This window comes from Populus euphratica, unplaced genomic scaffold (genome assembly GCF_000495115.2).
Source record: "Populus euphratica unplaced genomic scaffold, PopEup_1.0 scaffold22.1, whole genome shotgun sequence".
NCBI classification, from domain to species: Eukaryota; Viridiplantae; Streptophyta; class Magnoliopsida; order Malpighiales; family Salicaceae; genus Populus; species Populus euphratica.
Window position 1 is genome coordinate 2,067,691 of NW_011499863.1, and position 22,756 is coordinate 2,090,446.

General features: G+C 35.9%; 2 protein-coding genes and 1 pseudogene across 2 annotated transcripts; 2 read left to right on the forward strand and 1 right to left on the reverse strand.

Moving 5' to 3' along the window:
* Positions 1 to 6,095: 6,095 nt before the first annotated feature.
* LOC105125549 (uncharacterized) lies at positions 6,096 to 9,624 on the reverse strand. The gene is made up of 6 exons (XM_011026063.1): positions 9,196 to 9,624; positions 8,337 to 8,558; positions 7,704 to 7,809; positions 7,045 to 7,381; positions 6,537 to 6,821; positions 6,096 to 6,451 (listed from the first exon to the last, which is right to left on the reverse strand). The coding sequence occupies exons 1-6, from the start codon at positions 9,347 to 9,349 to the stop codon at positions 6,314 to 6,316; spliced, it is 1,242 nt and encodes a 413-aa protein (XP_011024365.1). The 5' UTR covers positions 9,350 to 9,624; the 3' UTR covers positions 6,096 to 6,313.
* Positions 9,625 to 16,489: 6,865 nt separating this feature from the next.
* LOC105125550 (cysteine proteinase 15A) lies at positions 16,490 to 18,347 on the forward strand. The gene is made up of 4 exons (XM_011026064.1): positions 16,490 to 17,055; positions 17,181 to 17,300; positions 17,478 to 17,721; positions 17,883 to 18,347. The coding sequence occupies exons 1-4, from the start codon at positions 16,549 to 16,551 to the stop codon at positions 18,152 to 18,154; spliced, it is 1,143 nt and encodes a 380-aa protein (XP_011024366.1). The 5' UTR covers positions 16,490 to 16,548; the 3' UTR covers positions 18,155 to 18,347.
* An 878-nt stretch (positions 18,348 to 19,225) lies between these two features.
* Positions 19,226 to 22,756, forward strand: LOC105125554 (probable LRR receptor-like serine/threonine-protein kinase At3g47570; annotated as a pseudogene).

Genomic DNA, 22,756 nt, shown 5'->3' on the forward strand with positions numbered 1-22,756 from the left:
ATGCGCACCTAGGTGTTTTGTGCACATGTCAACTAGAAGGCTGCGCATGTAGCACATGCGGAACTAAGAAATTTTCATTATTCCATGCATTTCTCGAATAATTAAACCATACAAAAGTTAACATTATTCATTTTTATAAAGATTTATTGACATAAAAGAAACAAAAATAATCTAATGGCTAGAAAAAATGATGACATGGAAAAAAAAGCCAAGAAAGGAGAGAAAAAAAAATTAAATATTAAAAAAAACCTGAAATTCGATAATACAATTTTCATTACTCGAAAAAATATTAATAAAATAAATTCTTAAACAATATAAAAAACCAACTTTGAAACTAATATTAAGTCACACGTGCAGTTTAAAAACAACAACTTCTCATTTGCTATTATTTCATTATCAATTATACTAATTTAAGAATTATTTTTTCAGTTGCGCTAATTTGAAAATTTGTATTTTTTTGTGAAGTTGCAGGAGAAAACTCTAAATTCGAAGTCAATAAGATTCCGAGCTTTGACGAAGATTGTTGTTAGAATATTTTTCAGCTTCATTAATAGAAAATAGCAACTTGTTGTGTCCCTCTGGTCATTTTTCATGGAATCCAGATCATCAATGTTGGAACTCCGGTCTTAAGGACACACTCCGGCGATGCTTGGGCTGGAAACATTGATTACCGCACATCAACCTTTGCATACATCAGTTTTTTAAGGCTATTTCTTGGAACTCAAAGAAAAAAAGAGCCGTCGCATGATCAACAGAGGGTAAATATATACCTGGCACTAGGTTTCCGAAACAATGTGGCTTTTAATAAAACTAGCATTTCCGGTGGATGAATCTCCCCAGCTGTTATGTGATAATCTCGGAGCCACACATCTCAGTTTCGACCCAATCAATCATTTGCGCATGAAACACATTCAGATCAATCTTGACTTTGTGCGTGACTTAGTGGAAAAAGGCAGAATCCGAGTCAGACATGTCCATACTCGAGATCAATTAGCTCAATAGCTGATATGTTAACGAAGCCCTTGTCAAGACAGCTCACGGCTTTACCATGCAACAAGAATGGTCTTGCCCGATGGCAGCTCAATCTTACAGGGGCGTAATGCGTGGATCACATTCAAACCAAAACAAAGCATGTATAGCTTAAAATCATGACAAATATTCTGTCATTAATTCTATATTTGCAGCTGATTCTAAGTGGAATTCTATATCTGTACAACGTAACAGTAGCATAGATTTAGCCTTAACATTTGTATAATTCCTAAATTAGCTTCTCAACTATTGTCTATATAGGATAGAATTCTTATCAATGAAAGTGGGGAAATTATTCATTGAAATTACTGCAATATCTGTTTCTTTATACCTTAGTACCTGTAATTTCTGGTGGCCGGATCACTGTAATTTTACAGTACACTGTGAGACACAGCCTTGTTGGTGTCTTTACACTGGGACACATTCTTGTCAACAACCAAAGCAGGCTTCATCAACAAGATTCCTAACATCAAACAATGATCAGTGTCCTGAGAAAATGGCAATGTCGTGAAACGCATGCCGTGAAGCATTTTCGTCATAAATATGCACACGTTATTGATCAAAAGTTGAAAAATCTTGTGATAGTCATGGTTGTGGTGAAGAGGTGATGATCGTAGTGTGATGGCGGCAATGATAACATGGCTTTTATCAAAACAAAAACCAAAAACATGAAGTCGTGAAAAGGATATTGACTTTTTTTAAAGAAAAAGCTGCATTATGTTTTTTTACATTTCGACTGGGGAGATAAAAGAACTTGTCGTTTCTCTTAAGAAATTTCTTAATCTGAATTTAACATGCGGTTAGCGCCTAGCTGTACTAGAGACTCACAAGGATAAAAGATGCTTTACAGAGATGGTGAGCTCCCCTAACTAAAGTTACCAGCTCAATCTATTTCCAAACCACAAATCCTTTTCTAACACCCTTCTCATCTTCCCTGGACACAGGGAAACCTTCCCCTTCATCGACTAGTATTCTGTACACGTCCCGTTCCCCACGTGAATCACATGTCTCTCCCTATATCTATAATTCCCAGATTTTTTTCTTGTCACAAATGGGGTCTCAAAGAAGTAAATCAGTACTTGACAATAATAATATTCTTCGTTGCAATTATTTTTGCATCATCTTTTGAAAATATATTAGCAGCGAGACCATTCGGTCAAGGAGCAGAGCATTGGTTAGGTAAAAATCTTAGATTATGATCTCTGAAATGGGGATCCTGTTCCACCCAGGTCTCGCTGCATATATTCCGGGCAATCATCAAGGGCACTGCATAAATGGGTGATTGCTACAACGGCTTCTAAATCATGGCTACTTTACTTTTTTTGTATTGGAAAAGTAATAAAGTGTTTTTATCCATGTGATTTAGTTAAAATAAATAAATAAATAAATTTTATCATGAAAGGAAAAACCGCTTAGGTGAAATCAGATGCAGGGGTGGATGATTTTTCCTGGGAGGCCAAATAGTGTGTCTGTGTGTTACTCTCGATGATCAATAACTAGTAGTTTGTATCGGTTGCAGAAGTAGGGTCTTATAACTATGGTTTATATGCGTGTAAGAGAATTTCCTTCCTTCTACTCTTTTTTTCGTTGAGCAAGTGTGAACTGCAATAAATATTTTACATGATATCAGACGTACCTAATTCAAATTCTGGAAATATCACTGATGAATTGCAGAATAAATATCACCATTTCTTCATCTGGATGCAAAATATATGGGTATTTAAAATTTTGCAATTTTTTCCCAGATCAACTGAAATTTTTTCGAAATATTTCATAATTTTCAAAACAATTTAATCCAAAAAAATCTGATCCTCTTTTCCAAGAACACCATAGGACCCAGTGTCCCTAAGAGACGAGACTTTCAGCCTTGTCGACGCGTTAACGTATAAAATGGTTTGTTTTTATAAGCCTGGCCTTTGATTTTAGACTCTCTGCATTCAAACTTCAAATCCGCGGCTTTAAAGTCATACTATCAATTTTTTATGACATTTGAAATTAGAAGTAAACAGAAATAGAGTCAATTGAAATTATTCAATATTGTAGTTTTACTACATTCGTGGGTATTTGAGGACATGGATTTGTGCCTTTTGTTAGACGCAACATTGATCAAGTGAACAAATATACATACAGATTTTTTTAAAATAGTATAAATTATATCTCAAGTTCTATCTCATATTTTAAGTTTTTACAATAATTTTTTTTTTTTACGTGGTATCAATTCTGCTTCGACATGGAAGGGATGTTAGCATGCTCAAATATATAAGGAATGGGTAGACTTCAAAAATAAACGCAGACAAATTATACCCTAAATGAAAAGCTAGTGAAAGTTTTGGCCCAGAAACTGTCAACTGTGCGTGAGAATAGAGGGCCCTTGAAGTCGTTTTCTTCTATCTGCACTAAACAAGACAACCTGCGTTTTCCTAATGGAAAGGGACCGCCTCAGAGTTGAATCAAAGTCCACGAGATTCCAAAATTCAATTAAGATTGTTGTTGGAATATTAATAAAATATAAGTCTTAATTTCTAATTCTTCAATTCACTTATAGAATAGTTTTTTTAGAACTGGATTCTAGATCTTAATTATCTTTTCTTTTTTTTTAAGATACAACTTCACCATCCGAGAAAGACTTCTAAATCTAAATTTAAAATTAATTTTTTTTTAAGATACAACTTCACCATTCGAGAAAGACTTCTAAATCTAAATTTAAAATAAATTAAAATATAATAAATATTTCATTATAAAAAGAATATTCACAAGCTTATAAATCATTGTTTTTGTAAAGAAAAAATGTCATCAACGTTTTTTTTTTTATTAACGTGGGTGTCCGGGTCAGCTTGTGCGCAGCATGACTAATCTCATGGCTCACTGAACATCTTGCAAGTCCAGTGAACAGGTAAGACACCGCGAGTTCATGGCTTATCAAACATCTTGTAAGTCCAGTGAACAGGTAAGACACCGCGAGGGTGACATGCGTACCACATAGAGAGGACCCAGTAGAGACACAAAGAAAACTGCTCTCCAGCCCCACTCCCACTGGGACTCGAACCAAAAGTCGAAGAAAGAAAAGTTGCGCCAACACCACTGAGCCACGACCTGATATGTTTATCAACGTTTTTTAAAGTGGATGAATGAGTTGATGATGCAGATGTATGAAGCGGGCCACATCAATCTTCCTTTCGAAACATCGATGAATATTTCTTATGATGCTGTCGATTTGCTTAAGCTACGGGAAGAACAGATTTGATTCTTATGAAGCTGATTGCTACTGGGATTCTGGAGAAGGAAATGGCTGGGGCTGGAGATTTGGTTGTTTTATAATTACAGTCTAGTGTTTTCCTGGGCCATCTCTTGGGGTGTGGGTCCCTTCTTTTCTTCTGATGTATCTGTCTTTTAGTGGTCCTTTGGGCTGCTTGTTTTGCTGGGCCATCTCTTGATAAGATTACCATTGTAAATGGAACTTGAAAGGAGCCGATCCCCAGTACTCCTGCTGTCACTACCAGAGAGAAAATTGATAAATAAAAACAGAAATATCAACGCTATTAAGCATTTTCGTAATTTATCCTGTGATAGCAACGGTTGTGGTGAACTGGTGATGACCGTAGTGTGATGGTGGCAGTGATAACACTACACGGCTTTTTATCGAAACAAAAACCAAAAACACGAAGTCGTCAAGAAGATCTTAGCCTTTTTGAGCGAAAAAATAATGCACCTGCATTGTGCCTTTTTACATTTCGACAGAGAAGATGAGAGAATTTGTCGTTTCTCTTAGAGAAACTTCTTGATCTGAGTTTAGCATGCGGTTAGCGCCTAGCTGTACTAGAGAATCGGAAGGATAAGATATGCTGTCCAGAAATGGCGAGGGCCCCTAGCTGATGCTAGGATCTCAATCAATTCCAACTCATCCATATACTTTTAATCTGCAGCTTAATTAATCAGTCATGAATTTAGTTATTAGTTTAACTATCATAAATTTTAAGATGATTAAAAACTTAAAAGTAATTAATTTTAAAGTTTATAACACTAGTTGAGATAAATGTAAACTGAACAATCATATTAATAAAAAAATTAAAAAGAATCAAATTGAATCAATGTTAAAATAGTTATAAAAAAACAATGATAAAAAATATTAATCACGGATAGTAATTGAATTTAAGCATCAAAGATTATCTTTGCTAGGAAAACTTGGAAGAAGCCGGTCTTTTATAGCAAATTTATTAAATTTTATTTGGTTCATCTCTCAAGTCCTATGGATGAGTGGGTTTATTTAGATCAATTTAAAATAATTTAATTTTTTTATTATTTTTTTTTAAATTCAACATGCTTGTTTTAAAGAACTCAATTTTTTTTTAAAATTCAACATGCTTGTTTTAAAGAACTCAACATTAGTGGCCTCTCTAAATTCTACTATGCTTTGGGAATATCACTTTGTTTGCGTTTTTTTTTTCTGAATCAACTGTAAAATATTTCGAAATGGATTTATTATTCTCAAGTAAATGTGACACTTTTCAAAACAATTTAATGGGATGCCAACGATTCTGGATCATTACTGCATTTCACAAACAATTAATTAACGCATTATCTTATTTTCCAAAACAATCTCTCTTTGTGGATTGATTACATGTATCCATAAAAATATTTATTTAAATTTTTTAAACTATAAAAATGCATTAAAACACATATATATATATATATAATTTGTTATAAGAAAATAAAAATATCTTATCCGCGTTATATATATAAATTTTTTATAAGAAAATAAAAATATCTTATCCGCGGCTGTAATTTCTGGTGACCGGATCACTGTAATATTACGGCGCATTGCGAGAATAACCTTGCTGGCATCATTATTCTGGGACACATTCTTGTCAACAACCACCTAGCGTCATCAACATGGTTCCTAACATCAACCATTGATCAGTGTCCTGAGAAATGGCAGTGTAATGTCATTAAGCATTTTCGTCATAAATCTTGTAATAGTAATGGTTGTGGTGAGCTAGTGATGTCCGTTGGGTAATGGCGGCAATGATAGCATGGCTTTTATCACAACAAAGACCAAAAACAAGGAGTCATGAAAAAGATATTAGCTTTCTTAAAAGAAAAAATAACACACCTGCATCATGTTTTTTTTTTTTTTCATTTCAACAGAGAAAAGAACTTGTCATTACTCCTGAGAAATTTCTTGATCTGTATTTAGCATGCGGTTAGCGCCTAGCTGTACTAGAGACTCGAAAGGACAAGCTGTACGGGGACGGTGAGGGGCCCTAACTGAAGTTAACATCTCAATCTATTCCCAGCCCATCAATACTTTTCTAACACCCTCCTCAATCTTGTTCCGGGACACAGGTAAGCCATCCCCTTCATCGAGTAGTATCCTGTACACTTCCCATTCCCGATCGTGAATCATGTGTCTCCCTATCTCTACCTGAGAAAATAAAAGATGGCACAGAGTGTGAAATAATCTTGGATAGAATCATGTGTGCCCTCAAAGAAAGGAAGAAGAATGGTACCGAGAAGATGCGGGTGTTTAGAGTCTTGAGAGCCAGAGTAATGTCGTGGAAGACAAGAGGCCGGCCTCTGCCAGACAGCTCAACAGGGTTTGCAACAAGCAGCTCAGTATCAGGACCTCGACTAACCACAGCAAGTCTTACAGGACGCAGAAGCTCCATCCTCAGACGAGAACACAAGGCATTCTGTTTGTTGGGGTCAACTATCTTCTTGCCATCTGCTTGCATTAAGAACAAGTCCACCTCACAGTTTCCTTTTCGGTTTGCAAAGAAACGCCCATAAGAAATCTGAGATAAATTCATGTTTCACATATAAATATTATTGGTAACCAATGGGAGACTCACCAGGAAAGAGATGCATTAGGGAACTTCCATTGCTCAATGAAACCCAGAACCTTTTTCTAAGAGTTCTGCACCAGGTTCCATGAGCAAAACCATGATGATTTTTTAGTCTAAATAAAGGCTATAATCACCAAGTACATATAAATAGTTCATGCTTCAAATTACTTACCTGGATATGATAATCCTTTAGTGTTCTCATTATATCGTAACTGAGACCCTTGTGATCCTTGCAGAGAATTTGAATGAGAGTGTGCGAAGGGCTGAGGGTGTTGTCCACTGTAACAGAGACAGGATTGGGAGCAAGAAAGCCACTCCGGTGTTTATTGGGAAGCTCCAAATTAAACATGTCTTCTGTGATTGCAGGAGGAAGAAATGATGAACCTTGAGAACATGCAGTAACTTCTGCCCCAGCTAATTCGATCTCACAACTAATCAAGGCCTTCCCTAACACATTCTTCAGATAATGAATTGTTTCCTCCTGTCTCATTTTGGTGTGAAGAAGTTCCCTAATAACAAATGGTCAAATTCCATCGATTAGCAAGTGAAAAGAAAGAAAACCATCAGATTCTCTCTCTCCAAACACCCAAATCCATTACTTATAAGTGCAGATTCAGAGTGGATAGCATTTTTTTCAGCTACTGAAGACAATTTCTGGACTCAGAAGTTATAGCAGTGTGGTTTTCATATTCCAAGTAGCCTTGTTTTTCCTCAGGTAAAGCAACCATAAGAACATATAATTACAAATATTACACTTCCAGAAGCAGAAATGGAATGAAGAGAAACAGAAATGTATAACCATAGTTGAGTAAGTTTCGGAGAATGACCAACCTATTATCAGTGATGAAAAGGAGGTCCAGCACTCTCCCATCTGGAGCAGTGGACACCTTCACTCTTTTTATAGTTAGCTCCAGCTCCCATAGAACCTCAGTTACATCTAAAAAGGAAAATAAAAATAAAAAACACACCTAGTTGGCAAAGATTAGTAAAAGGAGATTGTTCTACATGCTGTGATCCTATACTAAAACACATATAATGGATAAGAATGCTCATTTATAGAAGATAGGGGTAAAAGAAACAAACATAATTACAGTACAGGGCAACGTCAAGGTCATTTTCCTTTTTAAGGCAAATTAAGAGAAAGATCGATGCTTTCCTATATTTCCAATAGCAAAAAATTTCCGGAAGAAGGAATTCATTAAATCATTCCCTTTCCATCCAATTAAAAGTCATCCTATCAGAACAGAGTAACTACGTTATGAATCTCAATGCTTCCTGGTGTCAAACAGGCATACATATGGAGAAACAATAACTTCATATAGCAAGACTCCTTCTCAGAAGTTCTCAAAAGATTTCAACAGGCATACATTTTTAGGAATAATATACTCATAAAGCAAAACTCCCATGTAGGCAGAGAAGATTTAAAAGTTAGCACAATTTCTCCAGAAAGAAATTTTGGGTTACCATGTAAAAGGCCTTCACGGTCATAAGAGCACCAGAACTTCAACAGAAATACATCTGGCGGCTTTGGCTGTTGGTTCTCAGGCTTGTAGTAGTCAAATTCTGAGGTTGAAAAATATGACGGACACACCTCCAATAGCCTCTTCTTCAACAAATTCCACCTTGTGTTGGGCTTCCCCGCCACCCAAAACACTAAATAGCACCACTTCCCGTCCGTTTGTGCATCTTCACCGTACAAAATCAATTCAAAAAAACTAATCAACTACGGATTAGGAGAAATTAAGGAAAACGTGTACGAGCAATAAAACTCCAGGAGCAATCTCATGTTTCATTAACTATCTCAAATAATGATATGAAATTGGAAAAACAGTACGGAAAAAACAGTTAGATGCATGTATAATTTACCATGAACCTTATATTTGATATCAGTGAACCTTATCTTTGATATCAGACAAAACATCAGCAACCTAAATATGAACATTTTATGTTTCAGCATGACAGAAAATGTAAGATTAACTACCTACTTTTTCAACTGCAAATCCCAACTACCTCCTTCAAAGCAGAGATAAAGGCAGGGTGCCAACAAGAAATATATTATTTCCCTTTTATTTAGTTCTCCTTCAGATATTCGATCAAAACACCAAATTGATCATTCAGCTACAGCAAATTTACAAAAACATAAGAACCATCGTTATTTATTTTCTCATTAATAATATTAGATCCCGACAGTAAAATAAATCCTACAAATAAAATCTAGAAAAAAAGAAAACACTCAGCAATCTTTTTCCTACAAATCACAGTCCCCAACTAAAGTAACTCAAGATTAATGATTTCAAAAACATTAAAAAAAAAAAAGCGTTACCTTCTCTACAGATGCTTAATCCAAAAAGCAAGATAACCCTGCACAAATCACAACCAAGTCCAGTTTTATCAGGACAATTCACAGTAATCACAGCCGGCTCTCCAGGCTTCTCCGCTTGACTTATCACAACAACATCCTCGTGCAATATCCCCATTCTCACTACTTTCTCTCTCTATTCTCCCTCTTCTCTCTCTCTCTCTCTCTCTCTTTGCCTTGAAGGAAAAAAAAAAGCAAGATTTAACAAGAAGGGTTGCTTTTGTTTTTGTTTTTTTTACATTTTGGAGTTTCCCTCATCCTTTTCGGTATTTGTTTCTAGCTACTGTGTTTTCTCTTTGTTGCTGCGATATTCAAGACTTTTGAGACCCAAAAAAGTTAGCAGAAACCAAAGTACTTCAACAACAAGAGAACTGATGAATAGATGTTGGTTTCTAGTGCGGTAACATTTATATTTTAAAGTGTTTTATATTTAAGAATATATTAAAATAATATTTTTTTATTTTTTAAAATTTATTTTTATATAAATATATCAAAATAAAATGTATATATATAAAAATCTAAATAATATCTCAACTGTCTTTTCATAGGGTTTCAATTTCTCGTCCCTTTTCGTTTCCTCGTTAAAGTCGAACAGCAATATTATCAAATATAATTATTTCAGTTCTTATACTTTCACATTTTTCAATGATAGCTATAATTTTCAGAAGGTTTTATTGTGGCTCTCAAACTATGAATAGCTAGAGAAATTGACCAGGTAGATTCTGTTTTTCCCTGCTTGTATCTATTATTTTTATCCTAAATCCTAATGAATATGATTATACCCAACAAAATTTTTCTGTTTTCAATCCTATGTGTTATCTAGAACTCACCAAAATGGATTAAATAATTTTCATCCCTTTCTCGGGGAGTTTTTCTGATTTTAATTTTAAACTTTTATTCCAAACCCTAACTATATATGATACTATTTCACAAAAGTATTAATTATATAGGGAATTTTTGGGTACTTCTTACTCATCAATTTTCGCTCAAATATAACATAATCCATGATAATTAGTGGGCCTTGTATTATTAGGGATGTGTAGATAGTGATTGTATAATTATTGTTGTCGTCGTCGTAGTTGAAAAACTTATTGGAGACAGAGTTGGGAATTTCTGAACATTAGGTACTGAAAGAGAGTTTTTTTTTTTTTTTTCATTTTATCCGCTGCTACATGTTGAAACTGCATATGTGATGAGAGACATTCGCTGGATATAATATTTAACATTATTTTTTAAAAATAAAAAGATATTATTTTAATATATTTATAAATAAAAAATATTTTAAAAATAAAAAACCAGAACATTCTCAAATACCCCATCATAAGTTAGAGATTTATTATGTTTGCAACAGAAGAGTCAAACCCGCCAGTGACGTGCGGGTGTCCGAGAATTTCGATACCAATGGTAATTAGCGAGTTGCTTTGATTAGCATTGCCTGAAAAATGGAAATTTAAATTACATTGCTTAGAAGATTCCTTTCTATATCTAAAAAACGATTTAGTCCCTTTCTTATTTTATTTTTTTATATAGAAAAGCACTGTCCTTTTATATCTGGTTTAAATTTGCACCTTTTTTTTAATTTTTTACCAACAAATTTATTAGAAAAATGAGAATTCAACACATGTTCTAACAAATATTATCCAATTCAGGGTGCCATCGAAATATTTCACAAGACAATGTCGTTTTAAAACCATGAAAATCCCTTTTTACGATCTTAAAATAAATTAAAAAAATACAAAGTTAAAAGGAGGGTATTTAACTTTAAGCAATGTATTAATGTCCAATAAACGTGCCGATTCAGGCGGAGATATTTTTTTTTGGATCCAGTTGGGATTTCATGATATTCGGTGAAAATATATCCTCTGACCTTTAATTTTTTTTTATTCAAACTATTTCAAAATCTTTTTGAAATCCAGTCAACAGTATTTAATTGATTTTAAAGGAACTGCATGGCCCTAATTTCTTTGCCAAATCTGCGTGTTTTGAGGTGATTGAATCTTTCTTTCCTATTAGTATCCACGGATCAACGTGTTTGTTGTGCTAGATTAAAAAGGCAGTGCAAGATCTTTACAGGATCATCCAGAGAGATTGAATTTAATTTATTGTTTACTTGATATAAACTCATGCTAGCATAATAGCATTGATTGAATTTAATGCTGGGGCTGTGGCGTTGATTGTTTTTACAATTTCTATAATGGTGATCAGCGCGAATAATATAATGATTTTACACGCACGGGTGAAGTAAGCAATCATCTCATTCTTGAGCAGGCGCGCTCTTATTATTTCCTTGTAATTTCAGTGCTGTGATAATAGTTTTTTAATTGCTCAATTAACTAAATTGTCGATATACTAAATTCACATTTTATTTTAGGATATATATATATATATATTTCCCTGTACTTTAAATTTCCATTTTTTAGGCAATACTTGTCAAAGCAAACTTTAAATTCCCATTTTTTAGGCAATACTTGTCAAAGCAACTAACTAATTACCAACGGTCTTGAATTTATCGGACACCCACATGTTAGTGGCGGGTCTAACTCTTATATTGCAAACATAATAAATCTCTGACACATAATCGGATGTTTAAGAATGTTATAGTGATTTTTTAAAAAAATATTTTTTATTTATAAATATATTAAAATAATATTTTTTATTTTTTTAAAAAAACCAGCATCTTAAAATAATCCTGAAATATATATAAATTAATGTTAATATTAAATTATATATTTTGTTTTTTTGCTTTCCACGTTAATATTCTAAGACGTCTGTAAATTATCAAAAAAATTTATTTTAAAATATTAATATCGTATGAACATGATTTGCCATGCTTACGTAAAATTAACCTGGCCGTGTCGTGACACAAGCCATTTATCTATATGTGTGTGTGGGGTTAGCAAGGAAGAAGTGGTTGAACAACCAGTAGCGATTTCCTTTTTCTAGTTTTAATGCTTATTCTTGATTAAATTACATGCAACTAAAATAAATATTATGATGGTTGAATTTTAAATAAATAAACTAAGTTTAATCGTAACAAATTTTAAATATCTCATTTGTATCAAAACCAGTATATTTGTAAAAAAGTTATATCTTTATCAAATTATATTAACAATAAAAAATAAATTAAAAAGAGAAATAGCAATATCCACAAGTTTATATTTGATGGTGTGGTATACAGTGTTTTTAAAAATATTTTCTACTTGGTGTATTAATATTATTTTTAGATTTTTTATTTTTAATATCACCGAATAAAAACCATAAAAAAATTTTAAAAAATTAATTTAATATTTTTTAAAAATAAAATACACCCAATAAAAACAATGGTTGTCATGCTTCCAACTACTCACTCACTATCCGAACAGAACCACCAGTATCAGACGAAGCTTATAAACTGGCAAAGCTTTGTATTTTGACTCGAGTTTCTATGCTGGAGCCGACTGGCTCATGTAAGGCAAGGCGCGGCCGGTTCTTGGCTCTATCTCCTTGAAAACCAATGTGAATATTCCAGTCAGATTCCAAAACTTCATTACATTCTCGTTCCCGCGAAACCTGGAATACGATATTTACAATCGAGAAACGAATCGTATCACGATATATTTGGTGGGTATTTGGTCACCTACCAGCCATCCGTTTTCTTACGCAGCAAGGTTTCTGCCACGTGGATACTTCTGTATTGTCCACGCACGTGCTCGATTAAAATATCCTATTAACTGCCCCCGTTTTGCTAGGTAATTGATTTACCAATCAGATAGCGACATGTCACTCCTTTGTATGATTTTGGGGCAAAATAAAGTATGACCCCCACGGTCAACCTGTCGAGTAGGGTTCCATCTGGTCCTTCGGCTACTACTAACTGATGCAATGTTACCCTGTTTTTTTCAGGAGGTTGAGCCTGAGTATTTTAAAAAAATATACATGAATGACTTGTGCATTGAATTGCAATTAATGGAATAACTATTTAGTTAATGATATTTAAATTGCTGGATAGGCAGGGAAATACAAAACTAGATGGGAAGAAAGATGCCCTTTATCAGATTTTAAATTCTATTTTTTATTTTATAACCTATGATTTAATTCAAACCGACCACATAAATAATTACGCAATTCCACAGCTTGACAAGTCATTTTGACTGATTTGCCATGTTGTAATTTTATAATCGACCACGGCGGAACAAGTCCGAAGCACTCAACGAAATTGTTAGCTACAATGACATTTTCAAGCTGTTGACTATCTTTTAATTGGTTCTTCGGGGTCCAAATTAAAAGTAATTTCAATAGTTGTGTGATATATTTTTCATATTTTATTATAATCATAGCAATATTTTAATAAGTATTTCAAAAGCAAAGGAGAAGAAAATGAAAAAAAGGAAAGAAGTCCGCATGCCTGCACACACAAGCATATTCCAAGGACCATGCTCTTGCATGCATGATTACATATACCCGTGCTTGCAAGATTTGATTGGATTAAGGTTTCAAGTTGGCTTAGTAAAAAATAACATAGTATCAATAATTTTTTTTAAAAAATAAAATTATATTATTTTTTGATAAAAAATTAAAATTAACCTAGTTAAATATTATCCAAAATTTTATCAAATCAACAAGTCACTAACCAAATCATTGATCTTGACTGGTCAAATTTTAAGATGGTTCGAAAAAAAAAGAAGCGCACACAAGGTTCTATACAAGTATATCACTGGAACCATCTGTAGATCAGACTATATATAACAGCTACGTCCATGCCATTTTCGTCGCAAGCTAATAAATGAAAGAAATACCATGAGCTAGCGAAATAAAATTGTTAGTGATCATAGTTTCATGGCAAGAAAAAAAATCTGGAAAAATTAAACCACATGATCCAACTTTCAGAAACCAAATCAACCGGCATCTGCGAGGGAATCTTGCTATCACCAAATTTCCATGTACGCTTTTGTCTTTAAGCCTCGTTCCTGACGTGGTGTGCAGCAATATCCCTTTAAATTAACATATTAATGATGATAAATCTACTAACAATTCGAGCCACACAACCGCTAAAGTGAGGTGCTAGGTTTACTGTTCGTATGAACAGTAACCACGCACCTCGTGTATTTCTGTTTTTAGTACAATAAAATAATGACCAAGCATGGATTTATAATCAAACATTCGTTCATGAAAAAAAAAAAGGTATGTAGTCAAACAAGTCCAGAAGGTGCTGCCTACAATGGGGGACAATCAGACAACCTATTTTTATGTATTAGCTTAACAGACAGAGGGGGGGGCGGGGGGGGGGGGGGGGGTTGGTTGCCTGGTATCTTATAATATAAGCAGAACCTATGAGTTGGACCGTTGGATCTTGGATCATGGCTTCCTCATCAAGAATAGAAATCACACTCTACCAGTCAACGTCGGCAATATTATTTTTCTCACACGGAACGGGCTGGCACTCCTTGACCAGTGCAGGTTTCTTGCGGGAGAGGCAAGAATGATTCCCACCCCAACAAGTTGCTGATAAAAGCATCTCCTTAATTAGTCAACAGATTGATGCTAACGTCCACAGAGAAATTCCTAGTTGCTACTGCTGAAGTGAACAGCTTGACATCCTGGCTGCCTTAGACAGCACGAAAAAGAAAAGCTATTAATGGGTCCAGCCAGCAGGCTGAATTTGCTAGAGCCGCAACACCGCCAAGGAAACCAGCTAACATGAAGGATTAGTGAGGTGACCGATCCAGTCCTCGTACTGGGCTTTAAAACTCTCATAGCCCAGCTCTCTCCTGTCTAATTTCTTTACGCTCTAGCTACCAGTCAACATCGGCATCTCACACCAACAAGCTGCTAATCTGTGACCTCATAGAAAACGCAATATTTATACAGTCAAATAACAAGACGTCTTATTTAACTCCTTAATCAACTTTAAGAAAAAAAATTCTCATAAATCCATTACTTCCAGCGTGCACAGTTTGCTTTTTACTGGGTCAGAAGGATAATTGGACGCAAGATTTGGCTGCAAATACCTCCAGCTGTGGGGAAAATAAAAAAATGCATATACCTCCAGCTCCTCCTGATTTTCACAAAGCCGAGTCTACAGAGATGAAGAGAAGAACTAAATAAGGCCCTTCTTTATTGATGGATCAAGCCAGAAGGCTGAATTTGCCTGCAGCGCATAATACCATGGATAGACTATTAGTTTCAAAACATATTAATATTTAATTTATTTAAGAATATATTAAAATAATATATTTTTTATTTTTTAAAAATTATTTTTGATAACATCATATTAAAAAAATCTAAATATAAAAAAAATAAATTTAAATAATTTCTTAAAAATATTTTAAAAATATAGTTTCAATCGTATTCCCAAATATAATATAATACCTTAATACATATGGGATTTTTTTTTCAACTATATTGTAATAAGGTCTGAATTAACTCATAGGTTATTAAATTAACATGGATGATATTTTTATTAAAAAATATTATTTTGTTTTTCTGAATTTCTTGACATTGCACTAGATAATCTGATTATCATTAAATCGATTTCTTTTTCAATCAATTTAAAACTGAATTCAGATGGAATTCCGAGAAACAACTTATAAAACCAAATTTAACAGCGATCCTTAAAAGTTGGTGCACTTCTTCGAGATAAGCTCTCACTCGGCACCTCCAAGGTTCAGCGGCCATTCAAGCCATTGACGTAGCAAAGCTGATGCCATCCTAAACAGTACACGCACCCCATTACGTGTCTTCCATCGCAACTATAACCTTTGCATGCAACAACGTTTTCACTAAATTCCTCAAACACCCTTGCTCCTTTCCCATAATTTCCATCAAGCCAGAATAAATTCACCACCTTATTTAGAAATTACCATCACATGGATAGAGTCACTAAAGCAAAAACGGGTTTTTGTTGATTCAGGTATTGGTATAATCTAACATAGTTAATCTTAAGTTGTAAAGAACTAATTGTGAAAAACCCAGTAAAAAAAACTCATAAATATATTATCTAATAATTATTTTATATAAATCAAATTATAAAAATATGATGGAAATAAATTTATTGATTAAAAAATCGATATAAACGTGATATAATTAATCTTAAATTGTAAATAATAACAACGCACCTGAATAGATTACTTACTGAATTATTTGATTTATTTTTATTTTTAGATCTTATTGTACTTTTTATATTATTATTATTTGCTGCTCATTTATATCACATGATTAACAAGGATAAGACAGTAATTAGAATAGCCACATCAAGAAACTGAAAAAGAAACGTCAAATTTCCTTGCATTACACCAGAGCCCTCCAAGAGCAAGAAAATCAAGAAATCAACAAGAAGATATGATCCATAAAACCCCAGCTCTAACATGCACTGCGATCCTCACACTACTCCTAACCTTTTCACCAGTAACAGTTTCAGTAACTGATCTCTATGACAACCCACAGGACCCAACAATCCTCCAAGTCACAGACAATCCTACCCTTAACAACAGGAAGTTCATGAAAAATGGTCTTAACCTTCTGGGAACTGAAGAGAAGTTCAAGATGTTTATAAAAGAGCACAACAAAGAATATGCAACTAGAGAAGAGTACGTGCACCGCTTTGGGATCTTCGGCGAGAACTTGATCAGAGCTGTTGAGCATCAGGCACTGGACCCCACTGCAATTCATGGGGTCACTCCGTTTATGGACTTGACCGAGGAGGAATTCGAGAGAATGTATGCTGGTGTTTTGGGTGGAGGTACTGTACCAGTGGAGAAAGGTTCTGTTTCTTTCATGGATGCAAGTGGTTTGCCTGATAGTTTTGACTGGAGAGAGAAAGGGGCTGTCACTGATGTCAAGATGCAGGTACAGTTTCTACTAGATTGGAGGGCTAATTTTCTAAATTTTATTTAGCAGCGCTGGAAAGGGCTAGGGAGATGTGCAAATTCATAGTTTCTACATTTGTTTATGTGCTTGTGGGTCTAATGCAGGGTTCTTGTGGATCATGCTGGGCTTTTAGTACCACTGGATCCGTTGAAGGAGCAAATTTTATTGCAACAGGGAAGCTTCTCAATCTCAGTGAACAACAGCTTGTTGATTGTGACAGGGTGGTTAGTTTCCGATTCGCCCTTTCAATCTCTTATTCTGATCACCTAGATACCATCACAGCCAGCACCAATAATTTTGGTTTCCATACATCACCTCAATTTGAAGAGGTTTTATCATATAGATCAAGGCCTGAAAGCTCTATTATATATGTTTGGTCATTTCCTTGGATTTTTGCGCAGTGTGATAAGACAGACAAGGCTTCATGCGACGATGGTTGCGGTGGAGGACTCATGACCAATGCCTACAGGTATTTGATTGAAGCAGGGGGGTTACAAGAGGAGAGTTCATACCCTTATACAGGTAAAAGTGGCGAATGCAAGTTTGATCCTGAGAAGATAGCTGTAAAAGTTGCTAATTTCACCAATATCTCTGTTGACGAGAACCAAATTGCGGCAAATTTAGTTCACCATGGACCTCTTGCAAGTGAGTTGCCTTCTATCATGAAGAGCAGCATATATGGATACATATGGTTTCGTCTTCCATTACATTATATCATCGATTGCGACATTACATCGTATTTGTCATTTGTATGTCGTAGTCAGCGATAGCCTATACTGATAAACATTTTATCTGGGAAAATGCAGTTGGATTGAATGCAATATTCATGCAAACTTATATCGGGGGAGTCTCGTGCCCACTTATTTGCGGCAAGAAATGGCTCAACCATGGTGTTCTGCTTGTCGGGTATGGTGCAAGAGGCTACTCCATTCTTAGATTTGGCTACAAGCCGTATTGGATCATCAAGAACTCATGGGGAAAGCATTGGGGAGAGAAGGGATATTACCGGCTTTGCAGGGGACATGGTATGTGTGGCATGGACAAGATGGTCTCTGCAGTGGTAACCAAGGTTGCCTAAATATACCCGTGCAAGCCGAACCAAAGTGACGAAAGAAGAAGAATAAAGATTAAACTTGGTCTGTCAAATCTAGTTAAAGTCTAGCTAGCTACTTGTTATTTTGCTAGTTAAAAAGGATACCCATGAGTGTACACGGGTTATGGATTATGCACTACGTAATCAAAATACCATGCTTTGCCTATTGGTTTCCTCACTAAGCTTGAGTAGTTTTGGACCTACCAAGAAACTGTTGAAAAATATATTATTTCATTTCAGAAACGCAGAGAAAAAATAGAGTTTGGATAAAAAAACCCATTGTCTAAGCAGTTGCCAACATTTGTTCAGTAAACGCGATCCTTTGGGCAAATGGCCAAGCAATATCTCGCTGTCAGCTTCAACTGCAAGCAATGTTATAAATTTATCTTGGGAAACAAAAGACAATGTAGTTTACTGTAGAATAGAAGGGAGAAATTAGTCAGGTCATTGTCCTTTGGTTTTAGAGTGCAGGAGTATCTTGTCCCCTCTTTCTCTCTCTAGATTTTTGACTTGCTCTTTTTTCACGCTTCTCCTTGTCCAGAACCATCTTCTTGCTGGCCGGACAGAGGATTTTCTTTGATTCAATCATAAAATTTGACCCTCAGAAACTTCAAGTTGTTTTCGATGTTTGACTGCAAGGAAGAAAATATTACCCGTCATCTTGAAGTCTTTGCACCTGGAAAAAAACGTCATGGCCAGCATCAATTCACGGAAACTATATATTACACCCTGGTGCCAATCAAAATGAGTACGACTTGAAGCATTACGGGCTGAAATTTTTCAAACTCTTAATCCTGAATTTTTTGACATTTTGTACTTGCCCTTTTGAATGAAGAAAACGACATGCATCCTTACTGGTTAAATTTTTCCACGCGCACGCAATCTGAATAGTATTTTATATGCTTGATTTGTTTGTTCTAATCATCATCATTAAAGAAAATATTTAAGAGAACTAATGTATGAACTTGCGAGTGCGTCCAAGCCTTCTATCCATCGTTTCCTCTATTTATTTACCAACGGCACAGCAAAGTTAGTTAACCATATCTTCTACAGCTGAGCTCTAGGGCGACATAAAATATGGAGGTTACAGGCATGAGTTCATTCACAGTCTGGCCACTCTTCTTTCTAATAATTCAACTCTCCTTTTCTTTCTCCTTAGCTCAAGGAAACGAGACAGATTTATTCTCCCTCCTAGCCTTTAAGCATCAGATTACTGATGACCCCTTAGGTAAACTGAGCTCATGGAATGAATCCACACACTTGATTCAGCATCGGAGAGTTGTCCAGCTTGACCTACAGTCTTGCAAGCTCTCGGGCAGCTTATCTCCTCACGTCGGCAACATGAGTTTCCTCAGGACATTGAACTTGGAAAACAACAGTTTCGGCCAGAATATCCCTCAGGAACTGGGTAGTTTGTTTCGGCTACAGGATTTGGTCCTCACAAACAATTCGTTCAGTGGTGAAATCCCTGCCAATATTTCGCGTTGCTCAAATCTCTTGAGCCTTGAATTAGAAGGCAACAATCTTACTGGCAAACTTCCTGCAGAATTTGGATCATTATCAAAGCTGAAGGCATTTCATTTCCCAAGGAACAATCTCTTTGGTGAGATTCCACCTGCTTATGGAAATCTTTCACACATCGAGGAAATTCATGGAGGACTGAATAATTTGCAAGGAGACATTCCAAAGAGTATCGGGAAATTGAAAAGATTGAAGCACTTCTCTTTTGGCACAAATAACCTGAGCGGTACAATCCCTGCCTCCATATACAATCTTTCATCCCTTACTCATTTCTCTGTGCCAGCAAACCAACTTCATGGGAGTCTTCCTCGTGACTGAGGCCTAACTCTTCCAAACCTTGAAATCTTTAGAATTCACACCTGCCAATTCAGTGGACTGATTCCAGTAACAATCTCCAATGTTTCTAATCTTTCTCTTCTTGATCTTGGACTCAACAGCTTTACTGGGCAAGTGCCTCCTTTAGCAGGGCTTCATAATCTACGGTTGCTGGCACTTGATTTCAATGATCTCGGAAATGGTGAGAATAACGATCTAAACTTTCTCTATCCCCTGGCAAACAACACCAGTTTGGAAATGATCGGTTTGAATTATAACTATTTAGGAGGCGCGCTGCCAGAAATAGTTAGCAACTTTTCATCAAAGCTTAGATTCATGACATTCGGAAACAACCAAATAAGCGGAAGCATTCCGAATGAGATCGGAAATCTAATAAGCCTGCAGAGTTTCGGTTTTGAGTCGAACAAACTGACTGGCATCATACCAACCTCTATTGGTAAGTTACAAAATTTAGTTGCTCTGGCTCTTAGCGAAAATAAAATTGCTGGGAATATACCATCTTCCCTTGGCAATAGTACCGCGTTGGTCTTGCTTTATTTGGACAAAAATAATTTGCAAGGAAGCATCCCGTCAAGTCTAGGAAATTGCCAGGATTTGTTGTCATTGGATCTCTCTCAAAACAATTTTAGCGGCCCCATACCACCGGAAGTAATTGGTATACCTTCCTTGTCAGTGAGTTTAGACCTATCTCAAAATCAGTTGATAGGCCCCCTTCCCTCCGAAGTTGGTATGTTGGTAAACCTAGGATATCTTGATGTTTCACATAATAGTTTATCAGGTGAGATTCCAGGAAGTCTTGGAAGCTGCGTTGTGTTGGAAAATTTGCTTTTGGAGGGGAACTTATTCAAAGGTTCTATTCCAAAGTCCATGAGCTCTTTGAGAGCACTTAAATATCTTAATATCTCTTACAACAACTTGACAGGCCAGATTCCGAGGTTTTTGGCAGACTTCAGGTTCTTGCAACACTTGGATCTGTCATTTAATCACCTTGAAGGCGAGATGCCTACACAAGGAGTTTTTGGGAATGCAAGTGCAGTCTCAGTTTTGGGAAACAATAAGCTTTGTGGAGGAATATCTCTGTTCAATTTATCCAGATGCATGTTGGAGGAGTCAAAAAAGCCGAAAACTTCTACCAAGCTGATGTTGTTAATTGCAATTCCGTGTGGTTGTCTAGGAGTATTTTGTGTGATCGCTTGTCTACATGTCTGCTGCTTTCGGAAAACAGTAGATAAGTCTGCTTCTGAAGCTTCTTGGGATATCTCATTGCGGAGAATCACATATGGAGAACTCTTTCAAGCAACTGATAGGTTCTCCTCATCCAATATAATTGGTGCAGGCAGTTTTGGGTCTGTGTACAGAGGAATTCTTGCATCAGATGGAGCAGTTGTTTCGGTCAAAGTATTCAACTTGCCATGTAAAGGAGCTTCCAAAAGCTTTATGACAGAATGTGCAGCCTCGATAAACGTCAAGCACCGGAACCTCGTCAAAGTCCTCGGCGTATGTGCTGGTGTTGATTTTGAAGGTAATGATTTTAAGGCTCTTGTTTATGAGTTTATGGTCAATGGGAGTCTAGAAGAGTGGTTGCATCCAGTTCATGTATCAAACGAGGCATGCGAGGCAAGAAATTTGAACCTTATTCAGAGGTTAAGTATTTCAATTGATGTGGCTGCTGCGTTCGACTATTTGCATCATGGTTGTCAAGTGCCTGTTGTCCATTGTGATCTGAAGCCTAGCAATGTTCTTCTTGATGGTGATATGATCTCTCATGTTGGTGATTTTGGACTAGCAAGGTTCAGTCCAGAAGCCTCCCATCAATCATCTTCAAATCAGAGTAGATCTGTTGGTATAAAAGGAACCGTTGGCTATGCAGCGCCAGGTAAAATTAGAATAATCTCCCATTATTTGGTTGATTGTAATTCTTCGTTTTTGGTTCCATTCTTAAGGTCACATATAGATATTTGGCACATGATTACATTTATTCCTGCCAAATTTCATAAACAACCACTGATATTTGCAACCATGAATGTGATTGCAGGGTATGGTATGGTATGGAGCGCAGGGTGTCAACTTACGGGGATGTGTACAGCTATGGAATCCTATTATTGGAGATGTTCACGGGAAAGAGACCAACACACGGCATGTTTAACGACGAGCTGAACCTTCACACTTACGCTGAAATGTCATTGCCTGACCGTGTAGTTGACGTTGTGGATCCCATACTTCTGAGAGAAGTCGGGGAAACAAGTTCTGATGCCTCTCGTAGGAAGCAAGATGCTAGAGCTCACAAGAATCTTCAATGTTTGACTTCAATAATCAACGTAGGAGTGGCTTGTTCTGCAGACCTCCCAAAAGAGAGGATGGCCATTAGCACTGTTGTGGCTGAATTGCATCGAATCAGGGACATTTTCCTAGGCGGTAAAGGGCATAAACACCACGAAATCGTTGTCTTACCAGAAGGTACAGTTGATACGTTATGCTAATCTATATTCAGACCAAGACTATTATATTAACGATATCCGTTATGCACTATTTAGGTGCCTGAGGCAATCAAAAGGGGGAACAAAAGCTGCCGTTCAAAAGGGAGTAGAGGTGCCCGTTTCTTCACAATTGCGGTCATGTAGACTGACATCGAAAATGCTTATGGTTTATCTGTAGTCTTTAGAATACTTTGTAAAATCTGTGTTTGCTCAAGGACTTGCTTATAAGTAGTCAAAGAGAGAACTTGTAATA

Excerpts from the sequence above, each read along its gene's own strand:
- LOC105125549 (XM_011026063.1), bottom strand. The coding sequence starts at position 9,349 with ATGGGGATATTGCACGAGGATGTTGTTGTGATAAGTCAAGCGGAGAAG. Across the intron at positions 7,382-7,703 it reads CTTTTCATCACTGATAATAG|GGAACTTCTTCACACCAAAA; the intron begins GTTGGTCATTCT and ends ATTTGTTATTAG. Across the intron at positions 6,452-6,536 it reads TAAACACCCGCATCTTCTCG|GTAGAGATAGGGAGACACAT; the intron begins GTACCATTCTTC and ends TTATTTTCTCAG.
- LOC105125550 (XM_011026064.1), top strand. The coding sequence starts at position 16,549 with ATGATCCATAAAACCCCAGCTCTAACATGCACTGCGATCCTCACACTA. Across the intron at positions 17,056-17,180 it reads TCACTGATGTCAAGATGCAG|GGTTCTTGTGGATCATGCTG; the intron begins GTACAGTTTCTA and ends GGTCTAATGCAG. Across the intron at positions 17,301-17,477 it reads TTGTTGATTGTGACAGGGTG|TGTGATAAGACAGACAAGGC; the intron begins GTTAGTTTCCGA and ends ATTTTTGCGCAG.